The following is a 19,318-nucleotide window of genomic DNA, read 5'->3' as shown; positions in this document are numbered from 1 at the left end:
ATATCATATAGGTACTATATCATAAGAAACACAAAACTCAGGGTTACTAAAAATAAAGGTACTTTACTTTAGTGACAATGTGTCAAAAATATCTCAGAGGAAATATTCCCTTAGGAGGTAAGTAAAATACATAAAATATACACACAAACCAAAATCAGGTAAGTAAAACAGTTAGAAAATAGTGCAAACACTGTAGAATACAATAGGATGCAATTCGCCTAGGGACAACACAAACCATATACTATGAAAGTGGAATGCGAACCACGAATGGACCCCTAGGCTAGTGTAGTGTGTAGAGGGTCGCTGGGAGTGTAAGAAAACACTAAGGGTGTCCAAGATACCCCATCCCAAGACACTGGAAAGTAGGAGTCAAGTACTACTATTTCCCCAGAAACACACTAAACTCGTGATAGAGGATTTTGCAAAGACCACAACAGACTGCAATGCACTGAAGACAGATTCCTGGACCTGAGGACCTGCAAAGGAAGGGGACCAAGTCCAAGAGTCGTGAAAGCATCCAGGAGGGGGCAGGAGCCCACTAAACCCTGGATGAAGGTGCAAAATGGCTGCCTCCGGATAGAAGAAGCTGAAGATTCTGCAACAACAAAAGGTGCTAGGAACTTCTCCTTCATGCAGAAGATGTCCCACGGAGTTCTGGAGGATGCAGAGTTGTTTCTTTGGGAAAAGACCACAAACAAACCTTGCTAGCTGCAAGAGTCATGGTAAAAGAAAAAAGGTGCTGCCCAGGCCCAGGAAGGACCAGGATGTTGCCACTTGGAAAAGAAGACAGAAGGGTCCCTCAGCAGTGTAGAGAGCCCACACACAAGAAGGTAGCACCTGCAGAAGTCCTTGAATACAGATTCAAGAAGTCTGAACATGGACCACCAGGAAACAGTTGAGAAAGCCGGCAGGATTAGGCGCTTCAATGTCGCTGGTAGTCTTCTTGCTACTTTGTTGCAGTATTGCAGGTGTCCTGGAGCAGTCAGTGGTCGATCCTTGGCAGAAGTCGAAGAGAGAGGTGCAGAGGAACTCTGGTGAATTCTTGCAAGTCGTTATCTGAGGGAAAGCCCACAGGAGAGACCCTAAATAGCCCTCAGAGGAGGTTTTGTCATCAAGTCAGGTAAGCACCTATCAGGAGGGGTCGCTGACATCACCTGTTGCACTGGCCACTCAGAGGCCTCCAGAGTGCCCTCACACCTCTGGAACCAAGATGGCAGAGGTCTGGGACACACTGGAGGAGCTCTGGGCACCACCCCTGGGATGGGGATGGACAGGGGAGTGGTCACTCCCCTTTCCTTATCCAGTTTCGCACCAGAGCAGGGGCTGAGGGATCCCTGAACCGGTGTAGACTGGTTTATGCAAGGAGGGCACCATCTGTGCCCTTCAAAGCATTTCCAGAGGCCAGGAGAGGCTACTCCTCTCAGGCCCTTAACACCTATTTTCAAAGGGAGAGGGTGTAACACCCTCTCTCAGAGGAAATCCTTTGTTCTGCCTTCCTGGGACTGGACTGCCCAGACCCCAGGAGGGCAGAAGCCTATCTGTGGCTTGGCAGCAGCGGTAGCTGCAGTTAAAACCCCATAGAGCTGGTTTTGCAGTACCCGGGGTCCATACTGGAGCCCCGGGGATGCATTGGATTGGCACGGGGGACAATTCCATGATCTTAGACATGTTACATGGCCATATTCGGAGTTACCATTGTGAAGCTACATATAGGTATTGACCTATATGTAGTGCACGCGTGTAATTGCGTCTCCGCAATCACGAAGTTCGGGAAAATGGCCCTGAACTATGTGGGGGCACCTTTGCTAGTGCACGGATGCCTCACACTTAGTAACTTTGCACCTAACCTTCAGCAAGCAAAGGTTAGACATATAGGTGACTTATAAGTTACTTAAGTGCAGTGAAAATGGCTGTGAAATAACATGTGCGTTATTTCACTTAGGCTGCAGTGGCAGTCCTGTGTAAAGGTTTGTCTGAGCTTCCTATGGGTGGCAAAAGAAATGCTGCAGCTCATAGGGTTCTCCTGGAACCCCAATACCCTGGGTACCTAGGTACCATACACTAGGGAATTATAAGGGTGTTCCAGTATGCCAATTAGAATTGGTAAAAATGGTCACTAGCTTATAGTGACAATTTTAAAGGCAGAGAGAGCAAAAGCACTGAGGTTCTGGTTAGCAGAGACTCAGTGACACAGTTAGTCACTACACAGGTACACACATTTAGGCCACAAACTATGAACACTGGGGTCCTGGCTATCAGGATCCCAGTGAGACAGGCAAGAACAAACTTACATACATGTAAAAATGGGGGTAACATGCCAGGCAAGATGGTACTTTCCTACAGGTAGTCCTTGAGTTTGTTAGGGTTTGCTGAGGGTTCCTTCAAGAGGGGCTTGACCTCAGCGTGCTTCCAGGCATCGGGGACGGTGGCTATGGGAATGGAGAAGTTGGGGATTTCTGTGAGGGAGGCTCTGATTACTTCTCTTCCTAGGTTGTAGAAGAAGTGAGGGTGTGGGTCAGTGGAGGATCTGGCATGGGTGGAGGTTATCAAAGCAATAGTGTCTTCGGTGGAGAGATGTTTCTTTTCGGAGATCTGGTGGGGTGGGGAGTTGTAGACTGAGGTGCGGAGGTGGTTGAGGTCGGTGGGCTGGGGGTCGAAGCTGCTTCAGATGTCAGTGGTCTTGTAGTGAAAGAAGTCAGAGAGTGTGTCACATAGGGTTTGGGAGGGGTAGATAGTGTTCTCTGTGGTGGTTGAGTAGGAGAATTCTCTGATAATTCTGAATAATTCTTTGGAGAGGTTGGCACTTGTCTTGACATGGGTGTTTAGCACTTTGTTCCTGGTCTCCCTGATATAGTGGTGGTAACTGTTGAGGGTGGTCCTGAAGGAGCTGAGGTTGGTGAGGGTCTTGTTGCTGCACCAGCGTCGTTTGTGTTTCCTGCAGTGGCATTTTAGCCTTAGGGGTTCTGGGATGGACCACCTGGCCTGTTTGGTTGTTTTCTATTGGTGGTGAACTTCAGGGGGGCTATGGTTTCGGCTGATGAGGAGATTCAGTTGGTGAAGTGTTTTTTGGACGCAGTGTTCAAGTGTGTCTGAGATGATGGGTCTTGCTTCTTTGAGGGTGGAGATCCAGGTTGTTTCCGTGACTCTGCTACAGTTGTGGTGGGGGAGGGTCGTGGTCTCGTCGGGGCTTCCAGTCGTCCCTCAGTGGTGAAGTGGACAATGTGGTGATCAATCCAGGTTACCTCTGTGGTGTGGGAGAACTAGGTTCTGTCATTGTTGGAGAAGATGGGGTCCAGTGTGTGTCATGAGCTATGTGTGGGGGTGTTGAGTTGAGAGAGGCTGATGATGCTCATATTCTCGGGGAGGGAGTCAGAGTTAGAATTATTCAGGTACTCTAGGTGAAAGTTGAGATCCCCAAGGAAAATGTATTGGTTGGAGTCGATAGCCAGAGGGACAATGAAGTCTGGGATGAAGTTGCAAAACCTGCCGTGGACGTCAGGGGGTTTGTAGGAGAGGGTTCCTCTGATGGTGGTATTGTCATTGGCTTTGACATGGAAGTTGAGGTGTTGCATGATCGGGATGTGTTGTTGTCCGAGGCAGTGGAGGGAGTCCTTGTGAATGATGGTGATTCCTCTGCTATGCCTGTTAGGGTGGTGGATCATCTTGTATCTGGGGGGCACTGCGGTGGCGATGTCCGGTGCTGATGAACATTATGTCGGGTGGTAGGTCGGTGATGGTGCACCAGATTTCAATGGCATGCTTTCCAGAGGGATCGGACGTTTAATAGTGGGCAGTAGAGTTTAGGTTTGTGGGAAGGTGTTCACTGGGTGGAGCTTGTGTTTGTTTCTGCTTCACAGGGGAAGTGGAAGTGGTGGCAGGAGAATAGAACATTAGTGCGTAGGGGCGAGGCGATGTCGCAGTTGGGGCTGCAGGCCTTGGTTCTGAGATTTTTGATCTTGTTGGAGGAGTACTGGTGCCTGGGGGTGGTGGATTCAGGGGTCCAAGCACTGTGTGCAGACTGGGCAGAGGCTGCAGATCCATGGATCCAGGTGCTGGGCGCGTCCCGTACATGGGTTGAGTATCAAGGGGTCCTGGTTCTGGGCGTGGGCCAGGCTCAAGTTGCAGATCAGGGAGTCCTGGAGCTGGGTGTGGTCAGGGTGAAGGTTGTAGATCGAGGGATCCTGGTGCTGGGCACAGTCTGAGCTGCAGATCCAGGGGTCCTGGTGCTGGGCGCGGTCCAGAAGTGGGCTGCAGATCCAGGGTTCCTGATGCTGGTTCTGGCACTTGGAGCGGTGTGAGCATGGGCTGCAGATCCAGGGGTCCTGTTACTGGGCACGGTCTGGGTGCAGGCTGGAGATCTATGGGGCCTTGTGTTAGGTGTAGTCCGGGCATGGGCCGCAGATTCAGGAGTCCTGGCGCTAAGTGTGGTCCGGGCAAGGACGGGTGCAGACGGGCTTGCTTTCGGCATGTCGGCAGCGCACCCACTGCACGGTCGCACAGCAACCACCATGAAATAGGCCTTCGGGAGGGAAGGGTGGAAGGGAGGAGGTGGGCAAAAGGAAAAAAAGGTTTGAAACGTGGGGGTCTAATCATGGGAAGAGCAGCAATGCCAGAAGGCCTAGGGCCAGAAACAGCAGGCAAGCAAGACCTGAGAAATTTAGGGGGCAAGGCAGGCAGAGGGCACTGTACTGCAGGTGCTGTACAGGTCTTCGAGGTGCTAGTACCCAGGGCTGAAGGGGGGCAGTGGATCTGTGCAATGGTGTCACACAGCGATCACCATTAAATAAGTCCTGGGGAGGGAGGGAAAAGAGGGCGGAGGTGGACAGAAGGACAGGAGGAACAAAAAAAGGTGAGAAATGCAGGGGGCCTGAAATGGGGAAAGGGATGGGGGATCTTGAAGAACAGCAAGGTCAGAAGGTCTGAGGCCAGAAACAGCAGGCAAGCAAGGCCTGAGCAATACAGGGGGCAAGGCGGGCAGAGGGTGCTGCACTGAAGGTGCTGTACAACTCTTTGCAGTGATAGTGCTCAGGGGAGGCAGGAGGACAGGGTATCTGTGGTTTGAATGCCACTTTTACTCACACTTTTATGTAATTTGATGTGGATCCATTAGCTCATTCTTAAGAAGTATTTTGGGTTGACTCCCTTTCAAATGACACTTCCAAGCAGCTCTCCAGAGACAGCCTTTGTGTAAAGCGATGTATCTCACAGCAGAAAGCATTGATGCAGGCTCCAACGAAAAATACCCAAAACACAGTGAAGAGTGAGATCCCTACATTAGTCTTTCTAAAACATTACTTAGAATTAGACCAAAGACATGGCCTTCCTAGACATCTCCTCACTTTAAACAACAGAAACTGCAGTCCCACCACTCACCCCTATAATATACCAACCAACAAGGCTCTGGAAGATCTAATCAACCCCCTCCTGGCTAACACAGCCTTCATGGAATTTATAAAGTCCACCTTCCAACCATTCATATGCACTTAATATATTACTACTGTCTGCAGAAACTATCCTGCTGCTCCATCTTGTGCCATGATAAACCGGGGACTCCCTAAATGGACCCCAGTGGCCCCAGTATTCAGATTCATCCAACACACAGGTGGTCATTCTGACCCTGGCGGTCTTTGACCGCCAGGGCGGAGGACCGCGGGAGCACCGCCGAGAGGCCGGCGGTGCTCCAATGGGGATTCCGACCGCGGCGGTAAAGCCGCGGTCGGACCGGCACCACTGGCGGGGTCCCGCCAGTGTACCGCGGCCCCATTGAATCCTCCGCGGCGGCGCAGCTTGCTGCACCGCCGCGGGGATTCCGACCCCCCCTACCGCCATCCAGATCCCGGCGGTCGGACCGCCGAGATCCGGATGGCGGTAGGGGGGGTCGCGGGGCCCCTGGGGGCCCCTGCAGTGCCCATGCCACTGGCATGGGCATTGCAGGGGCCCCCGTAAGAGGGCCCCTACAAGTATTTCACTGTCTGCTGTGCAGACAGTGAAATACGCGACGGGTGCAACTGCACCCGTCGCACAGCTTCCACTCCGCCGGCTCGATTCCAAGCCGGCTTCATCGTGGAAGCCTCTTTCCCGCTGGGCTGGCTGGCGGTCTGAAGGCGACCGCCCGCCAGCCCAGCGGGAAAGTCAGAATTACCGCCGCAGTCTTTCGACCGCGGAACGGTAACCTGACGGCGGGACTTTGGCGGGCGGCCTCCGCCGCCCGCCAAGGTCAGAATGAGGGCCACAGTGTCCTACAACCATTCATGTGCTATACATGCATATTTGGTTTCATACAACACGCTATGTTCTACTACCATTCATGTAAAACACATGCACTGTATAGACTCACACTCAACATACACACTGATTGTTAGTGCATGCTTCTAGATCTCAAAAAAACATAGAATCTTTACAAGAGATGGATCAGTAGACATCTTTCTTTCTGACAGAGAGAAAGAGTCATGGGAACACTGTAGATCATGAAGCACAGTATGTTGCCACAACCAATTACGTAGTAGTAAAATTCCTTTATTCAGTTAAAAAATATACCCATCAAAAGGTACGTATATACCAAAACATTAAAAACATATCATAAAACCATACATGATAAAAATAACGAGCTAAAACAAATCACAATAGATCAGCGGAAATCAAACCATCATTCTAATCCAATACAAATGGCGTAAATATTAGGTGGGTCAAAGACCAATACCATGCACATTTTTGTTAGTCTCCAAAACGGCCAGCCGTCACCCTCAGGTATCAAGCCATTGACCATTAAAAGGGCCACCTCTGAGATACAAATGGAAACGCCCCTACATAGTGAGACAATCCAGATTACTGACATGCTTCTCGTAATTTTATTACACAACAAAGGAAATTAAAGACACATTACCAAGCACAAATATCCATTTACGTTATGCATGCAGGTCAGGGACAGTAGTCCATTGTATACTATGAGGGCACACTTAATGTAAGCATTAATGTCATGTCTTGGACGGGCCTGGCCTTCTGTGCTTACACTTGATTACCATGATTCCAAGAACAAAAAGAAAGCCAGGATACCAATTTGACATGTACTCATGAATTCAGGGCAGGTCCACACTCCTGTTTACCATACAAGGCTCACTCAATCCCAAAAGAGTACATTGCCTCTGATTCCGAGATTACTGTGCAAAAATGCCTGTCTTGGATAGGTTTGCAACCCATCCCCAATATCAAAATGCACCATGAATTGATGGCAAGAAAAGTGTGTGATTGGTTAGTGTTCAGCACCTATAATCTCATGACTAGTTCTGGTTAAACATAATTTTATAATTTAATCATGGCTGTGAATTTTACATTCAATGACCACATATTAACAGTCTTTAATATTTTCCCCACACTACTTTTCGAAGAGTACTTGCCATTAGTTAGTTCACTAATATTTTTGTTGATTTGCTCTCTGGTTTCTTTTGGGTGTTCCTTAAAATCTACAATTTCCAACTGTGATGGATAGGGCTTCTTGCTGGAGTTGATGAATTCCTGAAAGAAGCAAAAGTGAAATGGGTGAAAACAAATGACAAAATGCAACACAGCCTGAGAAACATCTGACAGACTATAGTTGTGTTAAGTTCAGATTGTAGATCTATAAGAGGCCAAAGTCAATGTTTTAAACAAACTGCAGATCATTTTAAAATGTGTGAGATATTCTGCATAAAATAAACACATCATTCTAAACTGAAACAAAATGTATTTTTGAAAGACTATGCTCTACATTCAAATAAATAATGCACCGAGTTAATTTTTTGCGTTGCTGTTAACATCTATAGGCGCATTCTGGCAGAGTGCCCAAGAGATAGGTGTAATGTCCTTAAGCCAATATATCATAGGCAGTAAGTGCACAATGTTACTAGGGGTGGGCGATAAATACGCCGGTGGAGTTGGTGGAATTTTAGCCACTCTGCCCATTGCTTGTAATGAAGAGTTCCGGCTAAATGCCACGAACCACAGAGTGATGGAGTTTTTCTTGTGTAGAGCTTACCAATGGTAAGTATCGACATTCTCCAGTGCAGTTTTCGGGCACTCGGACAACAGCCAGCAAGATTTTCCTAATGCAGACAGTTACAGGTGGTCCAGTGAGAAAGCTGATGCTCCAGTAGAAAATCTTCTTGACTTGCACCCAAAACATCTCAAGAAGCAGTGCCACATGCTTATCGCAGGCCAAGCTCCCAGCACAAAAAAATCAGTGGAACCTCACCAAGTTCTAGCCACCCCGGATGTAATAAAAAAGTGCAATAGGGTACACGCTCCAAAGAGGTCTCAAGCCCCTGCACCACTCCTTTATCTAACTCTTCTGCTCTTTTCAGCTCATCTCCTCACACTTTTCAGACCCAGTTACAAAATATACCATCTTACTAGTTAATTGAGTCTGTGGGCAAGAGGAGAAATTAAAAGTGTAGTTACAAAAACGTCCTCTATGAGATCTCTCAAACATTTCTGCTGCTCACAAGGTTCATTCTCAGAATAGTAGTTGCCTTGAACCTCGTGAGCACACGACCTGTATTTGTCAGTGTCTTACAACATGCTAGGCGCCATGATGTCACTTCTGGAAGCCACTGCCATCACTACAGGAAGTCAAGTACCCAAATGGAAGTCCTCCACGGTAAGACGGATTGGGGCCCCTGATTATACTGAGGAAGGGGTGAGGTGCTGGATCACTGTAAGCACATTCCTCAGGGAACTGAACAGAGGTGTTGTGTGCAAATATGCACTTTTCTGCAAGGTTTTGGCACAGGAAAAGGCCCACATTTGTGTTAGCACAATTACCAGATAAAGACATCAATGTTTGTGACCCATATTGAAAACATTGTCTTGATCCTCAAAAGTATGTGTTGCACATGTTCCCATTGAGCGGCGTGCAGACCCTGTGCCAAGGTTAGGATACTCCAGACTAAAGAGCAGGCCCCTTGTTAACCTATGAGAGAGATAGGCCTTGCAACAGTAAAAAAACGAATTTGGTAGTATTTCACTGTTAGGACATGTAAAACACAATCAGTATGTTTCTCACCTTTAACATAAACTGCACTGTATCCATGGGGCTACTTAGGGCCTACCTTAAGGGTGCTCTACATGTATAAAAAGGGATGATTTGGTCCTGGCAAGTGGGTACACTTGCTAGCTTGAATTGGCAGGTTAAAACTGCACACACAGACTTTGCAGTGGCAGGTCTGAGCCATGTTTACACAGCTACTCATGTGGGTGGCACAACCAGTGCTGCAGGCCCACTAGTAGCATTTGATTTACAGGCCATGGGCACTCTAGTGCACTTTACTAGGGACTTACTAGTAAATCAAATATGCCAATTACACATATAATGTATACTGGAAGCACTTGCACTTTAGTACTGGTCAGCAGTGAAAAAGTGCCCAGAGTATCAAAAATAGCACAAACAGAGTCCAGCACACAGTCAAAACACGGGAAGCAGAGGCAAAAACAACAGGGGATACTGTGTGAAGAATGCCAGGCCTAACATGTGTCCCCTCCAGCAGAAAGTGGGGAGAATTACCCAACCTCATCGGAGTTCTCATCACTAAGGCAAAAGAATCTGGACAAACCATCATTATTAGTGTGTTCTGCTCAAGGGCGATGTTCCATCGTAAAGTCCATTCCCTGTAGGGAGATAGACCACCTCAAAAGTTTTGGGTTCTCACTCCTCATCTGCATCAACCATCTGTGGGGCCTGTGGGGCCTGTGGTCTGTCTCAACCCGGAAGTGAGTCCCAAACAAGAAGAGTCTCATCTTCTTCAGCACCCAGACCACAGCAAAAGCTTCACGCTCAATTGCACTCCACCTACGTTCTCAGGGAAGTAACCTCGGACTAATGATGGCTACAGGCTGGTCCAGGCCCTCTTCATTTAGCTCGGACAACACTGCTCCTACACAATGCTCTGAAGCATTAGTCTCTACGACAAATTCTTGAGAGAAATCAGGTGCCTTCAGCAAGGGTGCCGTGCACATGGCCACCTTCAGGGCATCAAAAGCTGTCTGGCAAGTCACAGTCCAGATCACTTTCTTTGTTTGTTTCTTGGAAGTTAACTCAGTTAAGGGAGCAACAATGGTGCCATTCCCCTTATCAAACCTCCTCTAGTAACCTGTGAGACCTAAATAGGCTCTCACCTCAGTTTGGGTCTTAGGGGGCTCCAAAACCGAGATGGTATTAATCTTTGGCTGTAGGGGTGCAACCTGACCACTCCCCACCTGGTGTCCCAAGTACACCACAGAACCCTGCCCTACTTGGCACGTACTTGCCTTAATAGTGAGGCCTGCTTTCTGCAGGGCCTCTAACACTTTGCAGAGGTGCTGAAAGTGTTCCTCGCTAGTGGAGCTGAACATAGCAATGCCATCCAGGTAGCCTGCACTGGAATCATCCAATCCAGCCAACACCTGGTCAACCAGCCTCTGAAAGGTGGCAGGAGCATTTTTTATCCCAAAAAGCATCACCCTAAACTGGTGGAACCCATCTGGGGTAGAAAATGCAGACCTCACCTTAGCCTCCTCAGTCAGAGCAATCTACCAGTATCCAGACATTAAATAAAATGTGCTGAGATATTTGGCAGCCACTAACTGGTCAATGAGCTAACCAGCTCGGGGGATTGGGTGCACATCAGTCTTTGTGACCACATTGAGTCTCCGGTAATCAACACAGAATCTGGGTCTGGAGAGACACCAGGAGGAGCAGCTTTTGGGACCAAGACCACAGGGCGGGCCCAAGGGCTACTGGAAAACTCAATAACCCCAAGAGCTAACATTTTGGATACCTCATCCTTAATGTTGGCCCTAATCTTGTTAGTCACCCTGTAAACTTTATGTTTCACAGGTGGACTGCCCCAGTGTCTACATCATGTGTACATAAATGATTGACCATAAGGATCAAGGAAAACAACGAGGCAAACTGTCCCAACACCTGGCGACAGTCCCTCTGTTGCTCTGAGGTCAGTGAGGGCAAGAGGTTCACATCCTCCACAGACCCATTTTTCTCCTTAGCAGACAGGAGGTCAGTAAGTGAGGCTTGAGGTGGTTACCATTCAGGGCCTCAAAGGGTTCCTAGGAGTCTGCAATTTCACCAGATAGGTGACATCACTCTTGTGCTCCACCACCTCTAAAGGCCCAGTCCGCTTGACTTGGAGAGATCTAGGCTCCACTCTGGCCATCACCCACACTTTTTGCCAAGGAAGAAACTCAACCAGAGTGTCATTCTGGTCATACCACCGTTTAATATCTTCCTCGGGTGCTTCCAGGTGCTCTTGAGCGATCTTCCTGAAGCTGGATGTCTGCTTCCTAAAAGCCAGCATGTAACTGAATACATCCTGGGGGGGCTTACTAGAGGCTTTCTCCAAGCCTTCCCTAGCCAGACTCAAAGGTCCCCTCACAGGGTGGCTATACAGCCACTAAAAAGGGCTAAATCCAAGACTTTTTTATGGCACCTCCCTGTATGCGAACAGAAGGCATGGCAAGAGGACGTCCCATGTACGCCTTAAGGGCTCTGACAGGCCAATAATCATGCCCTTCAAGGTGCAGTTGAATCTCTCAACCATCCTTTGGGATGGAAAGGAGTGGTAAACTTGTAGGTTACCCCACACTCCTTCCACAGAGACTTAATATATGTAGATATGAAGTAGATGTCCCTATCAGGTACCACCTTGTTGGGGAATCCCATGCAGGTAAAAAAAAAAACATCAATACACGTCCCACCACAGGGGCAGTGAGTGATATGAAAGGAAAGGCCTCTGGGTACCGGGTGGCATGGGCCACCAATATCAGGATAAACCTGTTGCTCATGGCTGCCTTGGGATCCAGAGGCCCCAGAATGTCAATACCAACCCTTTCAAAGGGGTGCTGACAACAGGAAATGGTTGGAGGAGAGTCTTACTTTTCCTCTCACTTTTGCCACTTGCCTGACAAGTTTGGTAATACCTACGGTGTGCATCAGCGTGCCACCCTCCAATAAATCAGATGTGAACCAGATTACTTGCCAGATGCCTGCTCTGCAGCCTGCTGCTGCAAACCCTCCAGAATGGGGTATGCCTTCTGTGCCTCAGAATGATTCCCTGGTGGGTCCTCCTTCCTACTGCCACTGAGTCAGCTCAGGGAACTCCCCCAGCTTAGCCGCCTGCTCCCTTGTAGGCTCCAGGGCACTACCCTCAGGATCAGCCTCCTCCCAGACTTTGGGAACTGGAACTTCTGGGGCGGGTTTCCAGTGCCCCTTGCCTTTCCTCCTTCTGGCATATACCTGGGCCACTTTTTTAGGCTGCAGGGTCTCCTGATCACCCTGACAGACTGCGATTGACCAGATGGATACACACACCCATCCAGGCAGAGTCAGCATCTCCAAGTGAGACCTGTGTTCCACCTCCTTCCAAGGGGAATCCTCCAGGTCATTGCCAACCAGACAATCTACATGCATGGTTGGACTCACAGCTATTCTTAAGGCACCTAAGACCCCCACTGCATTCAAAACAAACCTGCGCTACTCCGCACAGGTGTTCTGAGTTGTCTACCTCAACTACATGGTGAAGTGAATGGGGAACTACCTGTTCCTCAAACATTAGGTCACACCGGCTCCTGTGTCTCTCGGAGCCTCCACCCTCTGTCCATTGATGGTCACCCACTGCCTGTACTTTTTAGTGGTCTCAGGCGCAAGGGTGCTCTAGACCATCTCACTGTCCCCTAGTGAAACAAGGGTCATCTTTGTTGGCTATCATTCACCTAGAACCAACTCCTCCCCAAGCAAAACATTGGCCAAATCCTGTGACTGAGCACCTGTGGGTGCCAGTGTCCACTTTGGACATTTGGGATCTCCCTCACATCACCTATCTCGTCACATGCATAACACTTGCGGGGACTCTTCTCTGCAGGTTTCCCTGTAGAGACCCATGGCTTCTTTTCACTGGGGGACTGGGATTCTTTACCCTGGGAAATAGGTTTGGGCCATTTGAAGAATTCTCTCTGTTTACCCTTACCCCCCCATTTCTTCTGATGGGGATCCTGCCCACCCTTAGCAGAGTCTGCCCCAACCTCTTCTGGACCCTGGTGCTTTCCCTCTGGTCCACTTCCTGGGCAAGCTTTCTGGGGTCAGTCAGCTTGCTGTCAATTAGGTGCATGTGCAGCTCTGGAAAACAAAGACTATACAAGCGCTCCCGAGCAATTAAGTTGTAAGCCCCTCATAGGTTGTCACCTTACTGCCCTCCACCCAACCATCCAGTGACCTGCAAAAAGAGTGGACACATTCTACTCAAGTTTGGCATTCTTTCTTCTGTAGGACCTAAACTTGTCCTTGTACTGCTGAGAGGTGAGACCATATCTTGTGAGTAGGGCATCCCTCATAATAGAGTAGGTGAGTCCATAAGGATCCCCTAAGGATGTCACACTGTCCCTCCCCTCTACCTCAAAGTGCTTCGACAGACCCGCCCTCCAATATCTTCAGGGACCATGTTCATGTGGACAGCAGACTCATACCCCTGGAACCACAGATAGATGTCATTATCCCTCTTGTAATCCTTCAACAGATCTTTAGGAATGTGCACCCTCCTCTCAGGCTGCACAGAGGTACTGCTGCCATCATCTCTACTAGACTGGCTTCTCTTATCCCTCCCTTTAACTGAGCTAATGATCCAAGAGCATCTTTTACTCTTCAATGGCCAGCCTCCTCTCTTCCACATCCCTCTCCATCTTCAGCTTCTCTAACTCAAATAGGTGAACACTCTCTGCCAGTCTGTCCTGCAACTCCTCAGGAGTCAGACCCTTGAATGACACACTGCTACCTGCCGTGGAGACAATTCCCCCAGGCAGAACAGGTACATCCACTACACCACCAGGATTACTATACACCTCCTCACCCTCCTCATCCTCCTCTGTCTGCCTCCCAGCCTCCTTGGCTGCTACCCAGGCCTTGAATGTCTTTTGCAGCTCCTCCTTCCTGGAGGAGCTCTTGATTGGGCAGGCAAGATTCTTACAAAACTGCTTCATTTGAGCCTCTGTGTACTCCTCCAATTTCTCCAAATCGAAAACAGCCTTTGTAGCCACAGCTGGTGAATCCCCAGATTGAGGCATGTTGGTTAGTAAATAATGCAAACAATGCAATGCTCCAAAGTAGTTCAGAGAGTTACCAAGAGAAGTTCAAAAATCACAAAAAATTGAAGTAGAAAAGTCCAAAAAGAGAAAAAGCAAAAACAAGTAGTATGTGGTCACGTAATGGCCTGCAATGAAAACAGTAGTGTACACTCAATCACTGTATATCAAGTAAAAATTCAAGTTATATCCTCACTGCTGATAACCAATGTTAGAAATTGGGTCTCTGGCTGGCAGTCAGTTTGCACTCCATCCAAGCAGGTACCCTCACTCTAGTCAGGGTAAGGGAAGTACACTCCTAAGACAACACCTGCTCACCCCCTTGGTAGCTTGGCATAAGCAGTCAGGCTTATCTCAAAGGCAATGTGTAAAGTATCTGTACCAACACACACAGTAATACAGTGAAAACACTACAAAATGGACAGCACACCAGTTTAGACAAACAGGTAATATTTATCTAAATCAAACAAAACCAGAATGATAAAAATCCTACAAACACAAGTCAAGATAAAACATTTAAAAATAAAAACAGTCTTACAACATAGAAAACAATGGAAACGTTTTTACACAAAGTAGCTGGTTTGCGCAAAAAAAAAAGCAGCACTGGAGAGCATGCGTTGCAAAAGTCAGTGATGCATCAATTCCTTACTCGCAAGTGAGGTCGTGTGTCGTTTCTTCTCCAGTCGGATAGGTGATGCGTCATTTTTCTCTCCTGCAAGAGAGCGATGCATCAATTTCCAGACAGGGCACCTCAGATCCACACAGGTTCACGATAACTTTGATGCCCAGCAATGATGCATCAGAAATCCGGCCGTATGTGATGGAAAACCGCACTGCGTGGGGTTTGCGTCATTTTCAGCAGCCGCAAGCAGGTGTTGCATTGTTTCTCCAGCTGCGATGCAGGTGATGCATTGAAGTCAGTGTCGAGGCTGGTGACACATCCTTTTTACACCCACATTGCAGGTGGTACATCAAGATTTTACCCTCACAGCTCCCTGTGCGTGGATTTCCATCTTTGTTCTACTAGCTTCACCTTTCGAGGGGCCAGGGACTGGATAGGGCACCACTTGGCAGGGCAGGATTCTCAGCAGAGAGTCCAGGTGCTGGCAGAGGAAGTCTTTGATGGCCCTGAGACTTCAAAACAGGAGGCAAGCTCATTCCAAGCTCTTGGAGATTCTTCACAAGCAGGATTATACCACAAAGTCCAGTCTTTGTTGTCCCCTTCTTCAGGCAGAATCAGCAACTGCAGGATAGCCCAACAAAGCATAGTCACAGGCAGGGGCAGCACTTCTCTTCAGCTCTTCCACTCTTCTCCTTGGCAGAGGTTCCTCTTGGCTGCACAAGTAAATATAAAAATTTTGGGCCCACTATTTATACTTCTTTCTCTCTTTGAAGTAGGCAAACTTCAAAGGAAAGTCTCTGTTGTTCACAAGATCCTGCCTTGCCCAGGCCTGGCTCCAAACTCACACCAGGGGGTTGGAGACTGCATTGTGTGAAGGCAGGCACAGCCCATTCAGGTGTAAGTGACCACTCCTCCCTCCACTCTAGTGCAGATGGCTCATCAGGATATGCAGGCTACACCCCAGCTCCTCCCTTTGTGTCACTGTCTAGAGGGGATTCACACTCACTCCACCTGTCAGTCTGACCCAGACAGGGAATACACAAGCAGGCAGAGTCACAGAATGATTTAAGCAAGAAAATGGCCACTTTCTAAAAGTGCCATTTTCAAACTGACAATTTAAAAAACAACTTTACCAAAAGATTTTTTTTTAAATTGTGAGTTCTGAGACCCCAAACTCCAAATCTACATCTGCTCCCAAAGGGAAACTGCACTTTAAGGATATTTAAAGGCAGCCTCCATGTTAACCTGGGTGAGATAGGTCCTGCAACAGTGACAACCGAATTTGGCAGTATTTCAATGTTAGGAGATGTAAAACACGTCAGTACATGCCCCACCTTTAACATAAACTGCACCCTGACATTGGGCTACCTAGGGCCTCCATTAGGGGTGCCTTACATGTCTAAAAATGGAAGGTTTGGCCGTGGCAAATGGGTACACTTGCCAGGTTCAATTGGCAGGTTAAAAGTGCACATACAGACACTGCAGTGGAAGGTCTGAGCCATGTTTACGGGGCTACTCATGTGTGTTGCACAACCAGTGCTGCGGGCCTACTAGTAGCGTTTGATTTACAGGCCCTGGGCATCACTAGTGCACTTTACTATGGACTTACTAGTAAATCAAATATTCCAATCATGGAGAAGCCAATTACACAAACAATTTACATAGGGAGCACTTTCACTTTAGCATTGGTCAGCAGTGGTAAAGTGCCCAGAGTACCAAGAACAGCAATAACAGAGTCCAGTACACAGTCAAAACATGGGAAGCAAAGGCAAAAAAGACAGGGGAGACTACACCAAGGATGCCAGGTCACACAGTGCTCCTCCAAAGTATATGCTGTTTGGTAAATGTCGCAGTGTTCTGATGTTTAACAGGTGGGTTGTGTCTGACTTAAGCAGTGCATGATTTTAGTGTGTATGCTTCTAAACAATAAAACACCAACGGTCAGATTTATCAAGGGCTTGCACAAGCCCTTAAGTTAGATTTACTATGCCATGCAGAGCCCTTGAGTGGCTGTATGTGGCATAGTAAATCTGGAGTTATGCAAAGTATTGCATGTTGCTGCCTTGCGTTAATCTTCTCTGGGAAGACATTTCATGGGATGAGCATGGGTGTTGCCATGCGACTACCTATGGTTTTTGGAACATTCTCAGATTAACTAACACTTGTGAACCTGGGAATGCATCAAAATGAAGCGCCTTCCAAGGGGGGGTGTAATGAGGACAAATATGTTTATTTTGCCTTTTTTTTTATTTTTTATGTGTGCTTCATTCTGTAGCACACGTAGAAAGAGGAAAAAGTCTTAGAGGATTGTTTTTGTGCAGGAAGGAGTCCCTTCCTGCATAAGAAATACCCTGCCTGTAACTCAGGGCCTCTTGCACAAACGTGCAAGGGTGCCTGCGCTGGCGCTTGGCAGCCACAAGTGTGCCACTGCAAAAGGCGAGCAGAAATGCACATTATATCTTAGTAGATAAGGCACACTCCTGCCTTCTCCATTTGACACAGCCAACCAGTTTTCTTGCTGCTTTACTTTGCTCCTAATATTAGTATATCTGCTCCTTATTGAAAAGTGATGGTACATTATTATCCGTGTGCTTGCTTTAGTTTATTTCATTCATATTCTTAAAGAAACATTTGTGATAATTTAGGTTTCACAGGGTATGGATTATGGCCACCATTGTGGATTGCCGTCAGGGGCACATTTACTTAGCATGTGTCTTGTGTATGCGTCACACAAGGCAATACAGGGCAATGCAACGGCTCATGTGTGATGTACAAAGCTAAGCAACGCCTGATTTGCAAGGCCTTGAATGGCTTTGTAAAGAAATTGAATGCAATGCTGCAGCTTGCACTTCCTAGTGGTAGGCATTCGATGGTTGGAGCATGGCAGTTTCCGTGCAATAACCCATGGATTTCAGACAATTGTAAATTTGCTAAGGTTTGTAAAGCTAGTATTGCGTGAAATTGGTAGACCTCCAGCAAAGAGAGGTGTAATGAGGAGAAAAAAAGCTTTTTCTCCTCGCTATTTCCTCTTTCCATGTGTGATGCACTATGGATCAATCATATGTGCAGGAAGCAAAAATAAATCCGGCCCATAATGCAGGCACCTCTTCACCATGGTCCTGCGCCTTGGCCTTAGGCAGCCTCAAGGGCTCCTGCGCAGGGAGAGAGCTTAAGAGCGCCCTATTTTAGTAGATATGGCAATTTTCAGCTCTCTTGTTTGCTGTAATGCAAAGAAGCAACTTGCCTTGCTGTACTCCGTTGCGCGAATTCTTAATAAATCTTTCTTTTAATAAATCTGTTAATAAACCTCATAGTAAATCTTCCTCTTGATAAATCTTTCTCTTCATGTCAGCCTGCAAAACAGACATGACTGATAATCTCAGAAACTGAAAAGTTAGAAAGCATCTGTTTTGAAAACGTGCTGGTGTAACAGGAATAATTAATGTTTGATTAGCAGAATTTATCTTTCTTCTCAAAAAGCTTGCTCCAGGATACGTTTTTCGTTCATAAATATTAACAATATTTTCAACATGTGCATCATTTTTATTGTTTTATCAAATTTTTGGGATGTCTCATTGGGAGATCTGAATGCCATATCTTTCTCGTGTATTTTCCTTTCCATTCTCTTTATGTTCATCCTTAGATATTTCAGAGTTCTTCCTCGATGATCCTATAAAATAATTTGCTGTTATGCTCTCAGGTCAGGTGTATACATTCCAAACACGACAAGCAAAAAGGAAAGGCCAGGCAGTAAAAGGACCGGTTTGTCTTCTGCTCTTGTATGATTCAATCAAGTCAGCTTCAGGGTCAGACAGCCTACAGTGACCAGGCGTCCCGGATTAGCCGGGAAAGTCCTGGTTTTTCCTTAGCTGTCCCAGTAGATTTTGAGAAATTTAGCTCATGTCCAGGTTTTTATAGAGGGTCGACTGAAAATAGGGGGAGGTGCCTTTTTATGTTTTCTAAAGCAGGGATATTTAGCAGTTGTTATAAGACAACAAATTATTTAACAAGCATAATACAGGCTTTAAAAATTGCAATTAATTTATGTTCCTAGTGCCTCTTCTGTAAGTCTACAGAGAAGAATGCTGTCATTTTGTGAGCTTGGTTGAAGTAAAATTGTAGTCCTTATTCAATTTTTGTGAAATGTACTGGATAGGGTTGAGCCTGCATCGCATGCGCTTACGCATGCGTTTCGCTTGCGAGACGCTTTAGGAATTAGAAAAGTGCTCGGAGCCCCGTTGACGTCACGTCAGTTGTCTTTCATTGGTTCGTGGGCTTGCCTGTTAAAATCTGCTTGCTTTCATTAGTGAAAGGCACGCATACGTCATGCCTTTTCCAGTGGTTAACCCTCCTTGAGTGCAGCGACCAAGTACTGGAAACATGCGAGGCTCGCTGTTTCCCGTCAAATTTGTGGACTACTTTTTATTTTTTGTTTGCAGTGCGATCTTGCTTGCCAGAAGTCGAGTGCTTTGCATAACATCAACTATTACAGTTCACTCGTAATGACACCTATGTAGCAGCGCGATCGCGCTGTTTTTTTCTTTCAATTTGGAAAGAAACATACGGTTGGGAGTGTACAACTGCTAATAGCTATAACTC

The 19,318-nt window shown here is 47.3% G+C and overlaps 1 protein-coding gene across 3 annotated transcripts in view; it reads right to left on the bottom strand.

Annotated features, from left to right (window-relative positions):
• SERPINB5 (serpin family B member 5) overlaps positions 1-19,318 on the bottom strand; it is a 143,979-nt gene that overhangs the window by 65,302 nt on the left and 59,359 nt on the right. For all 3 annotated transcript variants that reach the window (XM_069218796.1, XM_069218794.1, XM_069218795.1), the window contains one exon: positions 7,395-7,512. In XM_069218796.1, the coding sequence (XP_069074897.1) occupies positions 7,395-7,512 (118 nt within the window). The remainder of the gene's footprint in view (positions 1-7,394; positions 7,513-19,318) is intronic.

This window comes from Pleurodeles waltl, chromosome 2_1, assembly GCF_031143425.1.
Source record: "Pleurodeles waltl isolate 20211129_DDA chromosome 2_1, aPleWal1.hap1.20221129, whole genome shotgun sequence".
NCBI lineage: Eukaryota > Metazoa > Chordata > Amphibia > Caudata > Salamandridae > Pleurodeles > Pleurodeles waltl.
Note: the sequence above shows the minus strand (reverse complement) of the source record. Positions and strands in the feature narration are given on the sequence as shown.